The 16,931-nt window shown below is 37.3% G+C and overlaps 2 protein-coding genes across 6 annotated transcripts; one reads left to right on the top strand and one right to left on the bottom strand.

Annotated features, from left to right (window-relative positions):
- LOC107839526 (tropinone reductase homolog At5g06060) lies at positions 1 to 10,874 on the top strand. Of its 2 annotated transcripts, XM_016683052.2 has the most exons (6): positions 1 to 242; positions 312 to 519; positions 6,544 to 6,760; positions 6,853 to 6,959; positions 8,464 to 8,675; positions 10,554 to 10,874. In XM_016683052.2, the coding sequence occupies exons 1-5, from the start codon at positions 154 to 156 to the stop codon at positions 8,650 to 8,652; spliced, it is 810 nt and encodes a 269-aa protein (XP_016538538.2). In that variant the 5' UTR covers positions 1 to 153; the 3' UTR covers positions 8,653 to 8,675; positions 10,554 to 10,874. The 2 variants fall into 2 exon arrangements, with proteins under 2 accessions (XP_016538538.2, XP_047250594.1); XM_047394638.1 differs by lacking the exon at positions 10,554 to 10,874 and having other exon boundaries at positions 29 to 242; positions 8,253 to 8,474.
- Positions 10,875 to 11,082: 208 nt separating this feature from the next.
- Positions 11,083 to 15,188, bottom strand: LOC107839525 (pentatricopeptide repeat-containing protein At2g21090). Of its 4 annotated transcripts, XR_007043605.1 has the most exons (3): positions 13,030 to 15,186; positions 11,789 to 11,854; positions 11,083 to 11,734 (listed from the first exon to the last, which is right to left on the bottom strand). XR_007043605.1 is itself a non-coding variant. In XM_016683050.2 (2 exons), exons 1-2 carry the CDS (start codon positions 14,853 to 14,855, stop codon positions 11,851 to 11,853), a joined length of 1,830 nt encoding a protein of 609 aa, XP_016538536.2. In that variant the 5' UTR covers positions 14,856 to 15,186; the 3' UTR covers positions 11,083 to 11,850. The 4 variants fall into 4 exon arrangements, 3 of the variants coding, with proteins under 3 accessions (XP_016538536.2, XP_016538537.2, XP_016538535.2); XM_016683050.2 differs by having other exon boundaries at positions 11,083 to 11,854; XM_016683051.2 differs by lacking the exon at positions 11,789 to 11,854 and having other exon boundaries at positions 11,083 to 11,674.
- Positions 15,189 to 16,931: the final 1,743 nt, after the last annotated feature.

Raw genomic sequence — 16,931 nt, 5'->3', positions numbered from 1 at the left:
ATATTCACATCTAATGAATCTGGAAATGGTAAGAGTGTTACCAAATAGGGGTACGACTCATGAGTCATGGCTATAGCAATAAAATAAAGTACTCTAATTCTTATCCTCAAAATTATATCGGGAACCCTCTCGAAAAAGTAAAGTGATATTTCAATGGCGAAGGTTGCAGGCAGTGGTAGCAGTTCTAGATGGTCTCTTTCAGGGTTTACCGCTCTCGTAACCGGCGGGACACGTGGAATTGGGTAAACCGAATTCCAATACCTTTTTTCAAATACATTTTTCTAGATTTCAATTTGGATATTCATTTTTAGGCATGCGGTTGTGGAAGAATTAGCGGAACTGGGTGCCACAGTGTACACTTGTTCACGTAATGAAGCCGAGCTCAACGAGCGCTTGCAAGAGTGGGCCGCTAAAGGCCTTCAAGTGAAAGGTTCTGTTTGCGATGCATCTTCCAGGGAAAACAGAGTTCAGCTTATGGAGAATGTCTCCTCGGCTTTCGACGGAAAGCTGAACATTCTTGTCAGTTATATAACCTTTTCTCTTATTAATCCCTCCCTTGATGAATTGCTTAACAAATGGTCTCTATATTCAAATTAATCTAGTAATTGTAGTGCTTTAAAGCTGAATATAATGGAACAGGAGCTGTAACTTGATTGTATTGTACAGCTGGCACAAGAGTTAGTTAATATAGATTTGACTAATTGGTGATTAGTTAGTAATCTAGTTGATTAGTTAGTGATGTACAACTGTCAATAGTGTGAGAATGTGGCATGTATATAAGGGAGAAGAATGTATTCATTCTAGATAGTTCAATACCGAGACGGTTATTGTTTTGCTCAACATGAGTTAGGGAATCAATTTCCTCTCTTTCTCTATCTTACTCTCTATCTTCTCTCTTAGCTGATAGCACACAAATTTAAATTTTGTTTAGCTTCATGGTATCAGAGCCCAAGGCCATTAATATGGTCTGCGTAAGCTGATTTGAAGAAGAGATCGAAGGAAACAATTAAGGACAGCAATGGCGGTGGAAGTCGATAATACTCTGCCGGAAAAATTGAAGCACAATCATTCATTGTATCTTAATCAGCCGGATACTTCTGGAGTGGTGTTAATTTCTATACAGTTGACAGGATCTGAAAACTACTCTGTTTGGAGTCGATCGATGAAGATTGCAATACTTGGAAGAAACAAGTTGGGATTGATCAATGGCACATGCAGAAGAGTAAGTTTTGGTCCAAATCTAGCTGATCTATGGGAGCGTTGTAATGCAATAATCTTGTCATGGATTATGAACTGTGTTTCGAAGGAATTGTTGAGTGGAATTGTATAATCTTCAGATGCATCCTCTGTGTGGAATGATCTTAAAGAGCGATTCGCTAAAGTTGATGGATCGCAGATTTTTCAGCTGCATCGTGAAATCGCAACTACCTCTCACGGTACTAGTAGTATTGCTGAATATTTTACTAAACTGAGCTTACTTTGGGCTGAATTTGATTGCTTAGCCCCATTCCCTGGTTGTGATTATGAGAAGTCTCGAGATTTTGTGGAATTTGTAAAAAGGCAGAAGTTGTTACAGTTTTTAATGGGGCTCAATGACTCATATGAACAAGCTCGAGGTCAAATTCTTAAGTTAGCCCCAATTCCATCTGTCAATCAAGCATACTCTTATGATGATTGAAAGGGAAAGCCAAAGGGTGATGGCTCACACTATTGGACCTCCTGAAAATGCAGAGATAACCGCTTTAATGAGTAATAACGTGACATTTCGAATAAGTATAAAAGGAATCCTCACTGGAATTCTAAGTGCGAGTACTTTAAGTTGCCTGGTCATACCATGGATGATTGTTTCAAACTTCATGGTTATCCCCCGAATTTCAAGTCAAAAAGGAAGAATGGAGTTGGTGCTTCTTCTAATATAAGAGATGGAGATCCTAGAAATAAGTCATACTATATGAGAGGAGATGATGCAAGAGGCAGAGCTTACTATGTGAAGGGAGAGGCTACTCGATTTCCAGATTATGCACATGCTAAAGGTGTGTCAATTGATGATGATAGTCGTCAAGGTTCATAGATGCCTTCCTATACTCATTCTCAATATGAAAAAATGCTGAAGATGCTGGAGAATCCTTATTACCTCAACAAGGTGATGCAATCTCTTGAGAAAGAACCTGTAGGAGAAAGTTCAGTAAGCATGAGCAAGCTGTCTATATCAGAAGCTGAAAACATGGGAGGTAACTCTTTTGCATCTCATGTTACAGTGGTTGAAAACACAGGTATTGCTTCTGCATCCTGTGTAAATGATAATAAGACAGAATGGATAATTGATACAGGTGCAACAAACCATATGTCCTCTAATATTGAGTTATTAAAGACAACACATATCTGTGCTAGTGACAAAAATGTTCACTTACCTAATGGAGGAGTGATCAATGTGTCTCACACTGGCTCTTGTGAGGTGTTAAATGATTATACCGTTAAAAATGTATTATTTATACCTGACTTTAGGTATCATTTGATGTCAGTCTCCAGGATAACTAAAGAGTTGAATTGTTCAGTCAATCATTCCTGATTCCTGTATATTCCAGGTCCTCTCAAGTGGGAAGGTGTTGGCGACTGGTAAGGAGAAAGATGGCTTATACTTGCTTGTACACAAAGTGAAAGCACAACACCATGCTAAACCTATTAAGGGATTGATTGCTATCAAAAATAAGGTGGATATATTGTTGTGGCATAGGAGAATGGGACATGCTTCTGTTGGAGCCATGCAGAAACTTCTAGGTGTTGCTTTTGATGATTGTAAACTTGTTTTAGATACTTGTGATATATGTCTTTTGGCTAAACATACTAGGACGCCATTTCCCTTTAGTGAAACTAAGTCTGCAGCTGTTTTTGATTTACTTCATTTGGATGTTTGGGGCCCTTTTCATGTTCAAACATTTGATGGTTATAGATTGTTCCTGACAATTGTTGATGATCATTTCCGAATGACTTGGGTTTATCTTCTTAAATTGAAAAGTGATGTTTTTATGATTTTGAAAAACTTTATTCATTTAGTGAAAACTCAGTTTCACAAAACTATAAAGGTGGTCAGGTCCGATAATGGGACTGAATTTGTGAATATGCATTGTCACACCTTATTCTCCACCCATGGGATAGTGCATCAAAGAACCTGTGCTTACACTCCACAACAAAATGGAGTTGTGGAGAGAAAGCACAGATATATATTGGAGCTAGCCAGAGCAATCAGATTTCAAGGTTCAATACCCCTTAAGTTCTGGGGACATTGTATATTGGGAGCTCTATACATGATGAACAAATTACCTTCTTTTGCTTTACAGGGAAAGACTCCTTTCGAAGTTTTCCATGGTCATCTCCCTACTTTCACTCATTTAAGAACAATAGGTTGCTTGTGCTTTGCCAAGAAGCTTCCTCCAAGGGATAAGTTTGATGCGAGAGCAATCCCCGCAGTTCATATGGGGTATTCTGCAGTAACTAAAGGGTATGTTTTGTATAGCTTAGTTACTCACACCTTTTTCATGTCAAGAGATGTGTTGTTTAAGGAAAATGTTTTTCCTTTCCAAACTAAGACTCTTTCTACTCCTATATTTTTGGACTTCTCTACTGATCCTTTTATTCCAGTCTCTTAAGACTCAGTACAGGTTGATGAAATGTTGCTTCATTCTCCCATTGAGGCTGATCATGATGCTACTGTTGACCACTTGCCTGCAGCACTTGTGCCTGCTGACACTTATGACACAACTCCTGTGGCTATTGATATGCCTATTGAGGTTGTTCCTAGACGGTCACAAGGACCAAGAAGCAACCTACTTGGACGACTGATTACATCTCCAATAGTGCTTCTGCAAGCACTCCATACATATTCACGGATGAGGAATTAGCATACTGACTCGCTTTCACCCTTCCCGTTCATAGACCAAGGGAAAAAGTGTTAGTGTTCTAATAACCAATAAAAGGGCTAGTTCATTAGTTCATAATTTATAACTAACTCGAATATTTTTTATTTTTTTACTCAATTTCAGAAAAAATAAAAGAATAAATAAAAAGAGGGGCGAAGTGCCCTTCTTGCGCCAACATACATCCAATGGCATAGAGTGATGCGTCAGGTGTTAAGTCATGCTCATCTTTCACCTGCTTATCAACACTATTTGACTGCCTTTTCTTGTGTTACTGAGCCCAAGACATATAAGGAAGCTTGTTCTAATCCTAAGTGGATTAAGGCAATGCAAGAAGAAATTCTTGCACTTGAAGACAATCATACTTGGAAGTTAGTTCCTCTGCCTCCAGGGAAGCATCCTATTGGATGTAAATGGGTTTACAAGGTGAAATTTAAAGCTAATGGTGAAGTAGAAAGATACAAAGTCAGATTGGTTGCTAAGGGTCATAACCAAAGAGAGGGTCTTGATTATCAAGATACTTTTTCACCTGTGTGAAAATTGTTACTGTCAGAAGTCCCTGTATGGTCTTAAACAGGCAAGCAGACAATGGAATGTGAAACTTATAGATGCACTGGTTGCTTCAGGATTCATACAAAGTAAACTAGACCACTCATTGTTTATAAGAAGACATAATGAGAAAATTGTAGTCATTTTGGTTTATGTTGATGACATGATGATAGCAGGGAATGACTTAAAGTTAATTGAGCAGACCAAGAAGGAGCTACATGCCAAATTCAAGATTAAAGACCTAGGAACTCTAAAGTACTTTCTTGGAATAGAATTCAGCAGGTCTAATAAAGGAATATTGATAAATCAACGAAAATATGCTCTAGAAATGATAGAGGAAGCTGGTCTTACTGGAGCAAAGCCCTCCTGGACACCATTGGACAACAACATAAGACTAACCACTAGAGAAATGGATGAAATAGCAGGGGTAAAAGATGATCCAGCATTGGAAGATATGGGATCATATCAGAGATTGATTGGTAGATTGCTTTACCTGACTTTGACTTTAACAAGACTAGACATATGTTTTGCCGTGCAAACACTAAGTCAGTTTTTGCAAGCACTAAAGAGATTTCCCATGGAAGTAGCACTAAGGGTGGTAAGATACATAAAAAGACAACCTGCAATGGGAATATTGATGAGTAGCAGAAAACAGAACAGGCCGACAGCGTATTGTGATAGCGTATTGTGATGCTGACTGGGCAGCATGCCCAAACACTAGGAGATCTGTGACAGGTTTCCTAGTTAAACATGGTGATTCTTTGATATCTTGGAAGTCCAAGAAACAAACAACCATTTCAAGAAGCTCAGCGGAGTCAGAATATAGGAGCATGGCTTCTGCAGTCTCAGAGATAGTGTGGATCACAGGACTGTACAAAGAATTAGGAAAAGACCTGGAGTTGCTAGTAGAACTCTATTGCGACAGTAAGGCAGCGTTACAAATAGCAGCAAACCCGGTATATCATGAGAGGACAAAGCACATCGAAATAGATTGTCACTTCATTAGGGAGAAGATTCAAATGAGATTGATTAAACCATTGTTCTTAAGAACATATGAGCAGCAAGCAGATATTTTAACAAAAGGGTTGATTAGATCACAACATGAGTATTTGGTTTCCAAGCTGGGTGTTTTGGATGTGTTCATACCTTCCAGCTTGAGGGGGAGTAATTGAACGGGAGCTGTAACTTGATTGTATTGTACAACTGGCACAAGAGTTAGTTAATATAGATTTGACTAATTGGTGATTAGTTAGTAAGCTAGTTGATTAGTTAGTGATGTACAACTGTCAATAGTGTGAGAATGTGGCATGTATATAAGGGAGAAGAATGTATTCATTCTAGATAGTTCAATACAGAGACGGTTATTGTTTTGCTCAGCATGAGTTAGGGAATCAATTTCCTCTCTTTCTCTATCTTACTCTCTATCTTCTCTCTTAGCTGATAGCACGCAAATTCTGTTTAGCTTCAGAATATATAAGTAGTTTTTGCGGAGCTTTTTTTATTTTTTATTTTAATACCTGCGACCTCCCAACAACAATAGGTATCAAGTAACTATCTCCATCAGTGCTAGAACAGATGGAAAGAAAACACAGTGTGTGTTTGTCTCTGATGCTCAAACCACATCACTGACCACTAGGCCACACCGTTGGCTTCTAGTTTGCGGAGCTTGTTTGTTCGACCTTTCGATCAAATATCTTATTTTATGTGGCTTCCACCGCAACCAATTTAGCCAGTTTCAACAGGGTTAATACTGATTTAATGGTGAAAGGATAGGAAAATTGATAGAAAGAGCTTATGTAGCATTAACATTCTTTCGATTCGTAGGTTCTTTCTCTGACTTTATATGTGATTGTTAGAGTTTTAATTTAGAATGGTGGTGTTACATGTGTTTTCGGATTTTAAATTCCAATGCGATCCATTAAAGCTTCTTAAGGATTGTTGCTAGTTCCAAAAAGAAGTCCTAAAGAGGCTATTGCCTTCTCAATCTGGTGCTCTTATGCTTCCTGTTTTTAGATGTCCTCATTTTCGGGCATTGTAAAGTTTTTGAACCCCGTTATTGCTTTTTGTCTCTGGCCCATAGATAAGCAATGTGGGAACTAACATTCGGAAGCCCACCACCGATTATACTGCTGAAGAATATGCTGGTCTGTTTGCTACCAACTTAGAATCTGCATACCATCTGTGTCAACTTGCTCACCCTCTTTTGAGAGCATCTGGAAATGGATCGGTGGTCTTTATCTCTTCTGTTGCTGGTCTGGTGCACATATCCTCCGGTTCTATCTATGGAGCAACAAAGGGTTAGCTGCACTCATTGTACACTCTTTTGAGTCCTTGAACAATTGAAGATAGAATTCTGAGAGTTCTCTTTTTTTATTTTTACTAACTTCAGGGGCAATGAATCAGCTCACACGTAATCTGGCTTGTGAATGGGCTAAAGATAGCATTCGGGTTAATGGTGTTGCCCCATGGTATATAAGGACGTCTTTGGTAGAACATGTAATATTCTTGACCTTGCTTATGAATTTGAGTTTATGAATCTCTTTGTCCATGTAATTGCAGATTAGAGATATTGATATTGAAAGGTTACCCGAGGCCAAACATTTCTTTGGTTTCACTGAGGCCCAAGGGGTGGATGCAGTTCAGACTGCATTACAGGCTGAGCAAATGTCCTTTTAAAGAAATTTTATAGTTCACAATAAACAAACTGAATATATAGCATGCCACACAATGAGCACACAGTGAGCTATTCTTTTGCCTTTTACTAAGAATACACATGCCTGTTGAACTAAGTGGCATACGCCAAATTGAAGAACAGCCATTGTTCAAGTACATGGCTTAGCCATCATCTAACATACATACTTCAACATTTATATGTATTGTAAAATGGGTCTTGTATTTTTTTATCATTAGTTTTCATGGTAGATCATAAATGTGAAAATAACTCTCTCATGAGCTTCATGATAACTAACTTCATTATGTACATCATCTGTAGGATCTTTTTTATTTTTTGACTTGCGCCGGGTGTCCGAGACTCTTCGAGCCTCGACTAATCCCGGGGGTGCACACGCCCTCGGCAAGGAGTTTCCCGCAAGTGCACCACTGTAGGATCTTTTTTTTAAAGGATAATCATCCCTATTCTGTAACCCGATGCCCGATTAATCTGGATTTGTCCCACTTAATCCCATTAAAGGGCGGAAGAGTTCCCAACTGGGCTTTCTCCATTCCCATGGTCAGAATCCGAGACCTTTGGTTATGGATGGAGGGATCTCATCCACCCCACCACACTCCATTGGTGATATCTATTGGATCTTATGCAATGTGTATTCTGTTGCATTCATTTAAGGAATGTATTGGATGTTGAGTAAATAACAAGTGGCAAACTGCTAAAGCACTTGGATTCATGTATCTCTAAAAAGTGTCATGATTTTCAGTGTTCACTAGGAAAGGAATCATGCATGGGAACAGTAACTGTGCTTTTCCGGGTCCTTGGATCTATTCTTCAACCATTTTCCCGTGAAGTCATACTTTTTCTTTCTGAAAATAAAGTTTATTTAATTTCTTGTTTGTATATTGTTACACATATTTAACTGTAGTAAAATACTTTTAGATGTGGCAATGACTTTGGAAATGGTTAACTCTGATTAGAATCTTTTTGCTTCCCCGGAAAAGGAAAAAAAAACTGAATGTGAAAAAATTGTTATTTTCAGAGTTTTCTGTATAGAGAATTATGTTGGGATTGCAATGTTTTTTGAAGACTAAGGTTTCCTTTTGTTATATGTATTACCAAAGTTTGTTGATTCATATCACAAATGGGGCCGATTCTATTTCGTTGTGGAGAATGCTTCAGGATTTTATATGTGAAGCAGCGAGAGTTCTAGCATTTTGAGAGATTTGTTATGGGAAGCTAATGTTACTGAATCTAGCCTTAATATTTATATAAACTTTTCACTTAACCACATGCTCTCCTATTTTTGCTGAACTCGATGTTTTTCTTTTGTAGTTGCTTGAAAAGAAAACTTTTTTGGATGGAGTCATATCTAGAACTCCCCTTAGACGTCCTGGAGAATCTCGAGAAGTTTCATCCCTCGTAGCTTATTTATGTCTACCTGGGGCATCTTACATTACCGGGCAAGTTATAGCGGTTGATGGAGGATTCACAGTCAATGGGTTTGAAATGCCAAGTTTTTGATTTTTGTGCCTCGTCTAGAGATGGTAACTGAGCTTATGCCTTGTATCTTTTTCATGTGCAGATACTTGGCTTTGTTTCTTGAGACTATCATGAATAAATTCTATTAATATTTTCCTTGGTCCCTGTTTATTGGATCATAAGATGGCATGTCCTCATTAAGTTGGCCTACATGCCTTACTTAGCGAGTATAAAATCTAGTTTTCTATCTTTTTCGTTGTTTTTTCCTCTGAGAACAGCATTTTCTGTAGTTGATTATGTTGGGGGATCATCTTTTTAGTTGTGTCTGCTTTGCACGTTCCTTTCAATTACTTTTGTTGAAGTGCAATTTTGTATTTTATTTCTACTGTAGAGCGGGAAACATTTGATTATTTGCACATGTTTGTAAAGAATTTTGCAAATAGCAAAAGACTTTTTAACTCTTTCAACGTATAGGTTTTTCTCTAAAGAACTTTCAATTGGAAGGGAAGGCTATGGTAAAAGCTTGTGAGCTAGTTATTTGGGGTTTGCAGTAGTCCCTATGATTTGTATCTGGGTCAAAACAGCGTTTGATTACTCCTGTTTTCATCAACTCCCAATGTCGGAAGTGTTGAAACTTTCACCGAAAACGAGATTGGCGTAGTTCTAATTGGACCTTTCCAGGTCTACAGTTGCTGCTGCCAATTCCTATGACAAAAATGAAATTTAGAATAGAACAACTCCCTGTCTGGTCTAAGATGCAGCTTATTTTGATTTTTTCCATCTGCCCAAGTTTTGGGAGGCAGAATTACTTGCATGTTACATGTGCTGATGTGGAAGGTAGTAGTTATATGTGGAATAGTTAAAGTGCGTGCAAATAGACATAAACACCCATATAAGTAAAAGGAGTAAAACAAACAAAAAAAGAAGAAGATACAGCTGATTGATTTTGACTGCACATTTAATGACCAGCACAGTTAGCATTTGCAGAGTGCAGTAACATATGAGACTCAAGACGTTGGCTGACGAACCTAAAGTTTAGGCGTTTTCCATTTGTAGCACATTGTGATTCGTGAATGTCCTCACAGGCCATAGCTCCAACATCAGGAGAAAATGAGGAGAAATAATGTACTCGCAAGTCGTAACTGATGATTTGTTATTTGTCAGCTTATTCTTCAAAATGCAAACAGATAGAAATTCGCACGATAAGGAATAAAATAAGGAAAGTTTCTTAAATACATCCTATAGCCTCTCGAAGATAGATACGGAAGTTTCTTAAATACATCCTATAGCCTCTCGAAGATAGATACGGACCCACTGGACCCACATGATAGGCTTAAGGGACAATAATGTCCTATGTCTTGTCGTCTTCAAAAAGGACTAGCTATGTAGAGCATCGTTCCCTAAACACACCTTCTCAGCTACACTCCAGAACAGTTTGATCCCTGTGACTCATCATCAGTCAATAAAAGGAAAGCTTCTTTCAAAAGAGCTTCGTGAAACCTGCCTTCAATTACTAATTTCTCATCTTCCAACTAGCCCAAGTAGGAGGTTCTCACTTGTGTACTAGTGTTAACTTTAACTTGGAACTCTAGTCCCTCTCAGCCTACTAATTCTTCTATCGTTGTGATTACCTTGGCAACCGGAATATTTCCATATTCCTTTTGCAGCTCCCTAGAAAATATTTTACTGCAGTGTGCTGAAAGACTGGAACAGCTACTTTTACTCTCATTCTCCGCAATAACATTCAGTTCTCTTGTCAACTTTTGGGTTTGTCAGTTCTATTCAAGGAAAATAGTTGTCAAGACTCAAGACTCTAGTCATTTAACTTAATTATATCTGTTTGCTTAGTAGGTTGTTTGCCAAATCAGTCTGCCTGGTTTTCAGATACTGGTATCAACATTTTCTCTTAGCCATCCTTGATATTTCCTTTTTTTCTTTTGCAGAGGTATTTTCTTTTATATTCCAGCAATTACAGGAAGTCCTGAAAAGCAAATTCAGTAAAGGCATCAGATGATAGTTCCTTCTCTAGGTGCAGAGGATAACCTGCATATGATCTGCAAAACTTCTAGTGAGATGATACAAGTGAGACTTATATGTAACCTTTACCTTTACCGAAAAAAGCGCGACGTAAGTTAGTCTAAACAGTTATGCAGGTTGTTAGGAAATGTAGCATACCTTTCTTTGCTCTTCTGTTTTATGATAGAATTTTGTTTTTGACTTGGCTCGAAACAACTTTAATGATGGTATTAGTATTGTGTAGAAAATCTTGACCTGTGAGTTTTACATACCTCCCTTGTGATGTTTTACCCACTATTGAGTATCATCATCATCCCGGTGGAATGTCATCTTTCTACAGCTGATATATCAATAAACGTGTCATGTATATTATTCTTTGCAGAAGAAAATTGCTCGTTAGCCCTTGTGCTTGACAATAAGAGCTTTTCTATCAAAGGAAAAATAAAGTAGGCCTGGTCTCTATAGAAGTGGAGATAGTAAGGATCTTTCAATACAACAAAATTCTATGCAGCGGGAACCTGAATAGCTATTACTGAGCACCAGCCGAATCTAAATCCCTGGTTCTCAATCACTAAGAACTAATTGCGCTCCAGAGAAATGGAGACAACAAAAATCAAAATGCAGCAAAATTTGAGTCATGCATCTTTCAATACAACAAAATACTATCCAGCAGGGTCCTGAATAGCTATTACAGAGCATCTACCTCTCTATATCCTTGGTTCTCAATCACTAAGAACTAATTGCGCTTCTATTCCTAGACTTGACGAAGCTGTTGCTTCCAGGCAGGCATCTTGCCAGGGAAAGTCCACCTCAGCAATCTATCCCAGGCATGGCACGCCAAAAACGTATCCAGTGGCCAAACCAGCAGCTTATCTGTTAACGCCCTTTACATACAAATTAACTTCAACCAGTCATTTAAGTCCCTAAATAAATCACAGGTGATAATTGTGAAGCTCATATGACAGCCAAAAGAGCATATATGAGGCTTATTTCTTGGTATGTGCTGGTTGAAAGGGTCGCCCATGCACTTCACCACAAAGGTTGTCACCTGTAGCATCAATCCCATCATGTATGAATGCATCGACAAGTTTTGGATGCAAATCGGAATCTGGCTCAATGCATGCGGGAGGAAGAGAGACAAGTTTTGGATGCAAATCGGAATCTGGCTCAATGCATGCGGGAGGAAGAGAGACGCAGGACCAGAAAATATTCAGAAGTGGTAACTTAGCTGTGAGATAAACAAAAACAATACTATTAGTGACACTTGCTTGGAGTTCATTTCCAACTTAAGATTTCCGAACCTCATTTTAATCTTTCAATCAGGGCATCGTTGCAATCGAATGATCCTCACTGAAAAGGTAATATTCTTGAATGCATCCCATGTAGGGACTGATTCAAACAACATATGGAGTTTCGCGTTTTCATAGTTTGAATTATTTAGCAAAAACTACTTTTTCCGAAGTTTGCACGTACACAACAACAACAACAACAACAAACCCAGTGTATTCCCACTTAGTGGGGTCTGGGGGGGTAAGATGTACGCAGTCCATACCTCTACCTCTGATGAAGTAGAAAGGCTGTTTCCGAAAGACCCTCGGCTCAAGTCACGAGATATCACACAAACACATAGTACAGCACAGAAGCAGATGACATAACATAGATACGGCACCCATAAGGAATATAAAACAGAGTAAAGCAGGAATGCAGGAATATACAGCAAAGGAAAGCACACATATTCGTAATAAACATGGAACACGGAACACGGAACATTGAATACGGAATCATAACAGGAATACACCCCCACCAATTAATTCCCTACACTAGCGACCCGAACTGGCCCTAATCCTCCGCCGTAATTCGCATCTTCCAGACCTTCCTATCTAGTTTGCACGTAACGTAACAAAAATCAACATCTAAGAACATGTACTAGTATGAGAACTGAGACATAAAGATGACCGGTTTTGATTATAGAAGTAGTTTGTGATGTACGGTAGATGGCCTGGGGAGCACACTGAAGGAGGAAGTTTTGCTTGCAAAGGTTGAGTGTGGAGGTCGAGCAGTGGCCCAAAGCTGTAATCATGCATTATCTTTAAACAAGAAAAATGAAACATACAGGTAAATTGAAAATACAAAACAGACTGTTAATGTAATTCTAACTGCAGATATTCAAAAGAGACGAAGACATTCAACAAAATTTTGTTACTGCAGCTAGATACTGTTCACGTATTTCCACACAGGATATAAAAATAGTGGTTTGAAGTTTGAACAGGCCAAAGAAAATAATTGTCTGCTTCAATTTTTGCCAAAAAATTAGGTAAATGCTATAAATACCATAACGTGTGTTAAACACATTTATTTTGCAAAACATTTCAGTGACAGGATAAAAAAGGGAATAAAATTTACCTTTTACTATCATGTACTAGTTCATCATCATTTCTCTGATCAGCTAGCAGTTGCAAAATAGTGTGTCCATCTTTCTCTAAACTATTCAACTTATTGCACCCAAAATATGGAAGCAATCTATGCTCAATCTCTAACCAGCTAACAGCCTGCTCTTTCCTAACATGTCTCTCATTCATAAGCTGTCTCACCTTCTCTACATTTTCCCACATCCCAAGTACACCATAAATACTTGACAACAGCAAATATGCTGCAGGAGACTGTGGGTCCAGCTCTATTAGCAGTTCTGCAGCCATTCTACCCAACTCCACATTTCCGTGAATTCTACAAACACCAAGCAAGGCATTCCAAATATGATCATCAGGTTCACAAGGCATCTTTTTTATCTGAGCTATCACTTCACTAAAACGTCCTGCTCTACCCAAGAGGTCAATTATGCATGCATAATGTTCTTGATCGGGAGGAACGTCATACTTAGAGGTCATTATCTCGAAAAAGGAAAGCCCTTCTTGTACTAGCCCTGAATGACTACAAGCATTGAGAAGGACAACAAAAGTGATACGGTTCGGTTTCACTCCAAACTTCACCATCTTAAGAAACATTTCAATTGCCGCTTCACCCATGCCATGTTGTGCTAATGCAGATAACATAGTATTCCATAATACTGCATCATGCTTGTTATATGCCATATCAAATACCCTCCTTGCAACTTCCAAACTTCCACCTTTTGAATACATGTCAATGAGAGAACTCACAACAATTGTATTAGGTCGAAAACCAGCATTCACCAGAAATGCATGTATTTGCTTACCGTGCTTAAGTGATGCTATACCAGCACAAGCAGATAGGCAACTACTAAATGTAAATTGATCAGGTTGGACCTGATGCTTTATCATCTTTGCAAATAAATCAAGGGCTTGAATGCTCATGCCACTGTGGGAATAACCAGCAACCAAAGCTGTCCAAGAAACAGGATTCTTCTCAGGCATTGCTTCAAACAGCTCCCTAGCCGAGACCATATCCCCATACCCTGAATAGCCTGAAACCAAGGTTGTCCAGGCAAGAACATCTCTTACTCGCATTGCATCAAACAACCTCCTAGCGTCGCTCATCTTCCCACATTTCGCATAAGCGTCAACAATTGAACTAGAAAGAACTACATTGGATAAAAACCCAACGACGAATACTTGGCAATGAACCTGTCCCGTGAGAGAAAAACCCCTGGATTTAACACAAGCAGTTATAACCCCAGCAAAGCTATACTCATTAAACCCAATACTCAACCTCCTAAATTCCCTATACAACTTAATCGCCTCATTGAAATAACCAACTTGAGCATGACCAATCACCATAGTATTCCAAGAAACAACGTCTTTCTCCGGCATTTTGTCAAACAACCTTTTAGCAGCCTTAATCATGCCTAACTTAGTATACCCAGAAAGCATATTATTCCAGGAATACAAATTTCTCATAGACATTTTATCAAACACCTTACGTGCTTCAATATGATCACCACATTTACCATACATATTGATCAAATGGTTGGCTAAAAAAGTCGTTGGGTGTTTCCACCCAGTAGTCTTGAGATGTAAATGGATCCATTTTCGTTCTTCACGTGACCCGGAATTAGCGCATTGTTGAACAAGAAAAGCTAGAGCTTTACTGTCTAATCGAATGCCTTTACGGGTTAAGATGTTAAGGTAATTGAAGGCTTGTTTAAGATTCCTTTGCGAAGAAAGATTGATAATTTTCTGCACTAAGCATGAATTATTGAGCTTCTTGTTTGTACCAAAACTTCGAGCTTTGGAAGGTAAAGATAAAGTGGGCATTGCAGAAGGGAAACATGACAAAATGTTGCTTTATATAGCGAAGCAGGTTCTTCCTATCTGTCCTATCCTCGATGGAAGAGTTATCTATGTGTTGCTTGAATATAGTCGAGGTAGCAAATACGACGGCTATCAAAAAATAAAAAATGGCGGCGGAGATGAAAGCTCCGGCGAAATCAGTTCATTGTGATGCATCCTTGTGCGGTGGACCAACGCGGGGCCGGACCGTCGCTAATGAAGCTCATTATTAATCAAATTAGTTGTGATTAACAACTAAAATCTCACACAAAATAACATGGCGTGATTAACTCGTTAATACATTTAATGAGTTATTTCAGAATTTGAGCAGTTTATTCTTATTTTTATATTTTTTTATTAAATTTTATTTTTAAGTATAAAAAAGTTGAAAGAATTATTTTCTTCTATTTAGATCGTTTCTATCTAATCGATTGACAAGTTTTCAAAAGAGATAATATATAAATATGTTTTTTCTTAACTTACTTCAACTCTTATATATTACCTCTAATTTTAGGTGTACATAATAAATAATTAAATTTATATAAAATTTGAACAAATAAATATACATGTTATATGGAGTCATACATGGTCAATTTATGTCATTATGCCACATAAAATCTCTCTGTTTACTTACTTAACTCTATACAAGTTTAAATAATTTGTACACATCTAAAATTTGAGGCAAAAAATATAAGTTAATACTTCCCTGTTTCAAATTATCCGTCTCAAATTTTCTAATTTAATTTCTCATTTTTACTTATCTTTTTTCATTAATTAAGAAGAGACAAATATTTTTTTTCATGTTTTATCCGTTGATTAATTACTTTTTTGAAAAAAATTAAAATGTAAACATCATTTAATAGGGATACTATGATAAATTAGGCATATTATTAATTATTTTTTAATTAATGTATCATCTCAATTTAAGACGAATAATTTGAGTCAGAGAGAGTGTCAAATTAAATGAGATATTTATGTATTATACGTTCTCAAAACTATATATAACTAGGATGTATAATTAATCGAGTTTTTATGTTCGTATATACAACTCACGAGTTATGTCGTTAAAAGACGTAACAAGTCATGTTGTATGATAGAGGGCATAATATATTTCAAAAGAAAAAGAAAATAACACACAAACCCATTTCCTCCGAAAAGGATAAATAATATATGCCCCAACAACAACAACAATAACTGACCCAGTTTATTCCCACATAGTGGGATCTGAGGAGGGTAGAGTGTACGTAATCCATATCACTACCTCTAGAGAGGTAGAGAGGCTGTTTCCGATAAACCCTCGGCTCAAGATAAAAAGACAGTAAACAAAAGCATAGGACACGAGATACCACATAATTTATATTGCATAACTTAATTCTTATAGAAGTTATACTAAACGAATTACATCAGGATTAATAAGGATACTTGTTTCATAAATTTTTATTAAATAAGCAATAAAGACAAAAAAAACTAAACATCAGAAATACGAGAAAAATATTAAATAGCAAACTATTTGAAAGGCGAGGACTAAAACTTGCTAATTAATTCGCCACTTCTAATTAAAAAACAAAACAAAATTACCATGCTTTCATCTCAACTTGGAAGGAGTTAGGCACCTAATTAATGTACAACAATGTCAACTAATAGTATTAAATATTAACGTCTCAATATTTTCCGCGATAAATATTTATCCAGAATTTTATTTAGGTGTAATCATATAGTACTATTATTGGCTAATCGCTGACAAAATGAAACTTACAAGTACAAAAACTGAGGAGGTATGTGCCACATTTAGATGGAAAGAATTTTATGGAATTCATAATTAATCATAAAAAAGCATGTTAGCGTACACGTGAACTATTTTGTAAAGGAAGTTGAAATTTCTCAATTATTGGCTTTGTATTTGTTCCTACATAATATAAATGTACATATATTATTTCATTATAAAATAAATTTAAAAGGCTGGGTTGATAATTTAGCTCCTCTTGTTTTAATTTCCTGGGCAATTTTTAATTTAGTAGCTGTAGTTTCTCTAATTGCGTGAGTACTTGTATGTATTAACTA

Source organism: Capsicum annuum, chromosome 8, assembly GCF_002878395.1.
Source record: "Capsicum annuum cultivar UCD-10X-F1 chromosome 8, UCD10Xv1.1, whole genome shotgun sequence".
In the NCBI taxonomy this organism is placed as follows: Eukaryota; Viridiplantae; Streptophyta; class Magnoliopsida; order Solanales; family Solanaceae; genus Capsicum; species Capsicum annuum.
The sequence above is the reverse complement of the archived record's forward strand: the minus strand, read 5'-3'. Positions and strand labels throughout refer to the sequence as shown.

Excerpts from the sequence above, each read along its gene's own strand:
- LOC107839525 (XM_016683049.2), bottom strand. The coding sequence starts at position 14,855 with ATGCCCACTTTATCTTTACCTTCCAAAGCTCGAAGTTTTGGTACAAAC. Across the intron at positions 12,697-13,029 it reads CTAGTACATGATAGTAAAAG|CTTTGGGCCACTGCTCGACC; the intron begins GTAAATTTTATT and ends GCATGATTACAG.
- LOC107839526 (XM_016683052.2), top strand. The coding sequence starts at position 154 with ATGGCGAAGGTTGCAGGCAGTGGTAGCAGTTCTAGATGGTCTCTTTCA. Across the intron at positions 520-6,543 it reads ACGGAAAGCTGAACATTCTT|ATAAGCAATGTGGGAACTAA; the intron begins GTCAGTTATATA and ends TCTGGCCCATAG. Across the intron at positions 6,761-6,852 it reads TATCTATGGAGCAACAAAGG|GGGCAATGAATCAGCTCACA; the intron begins GTTAGCTGCACT and ends TACTAACTTCAG.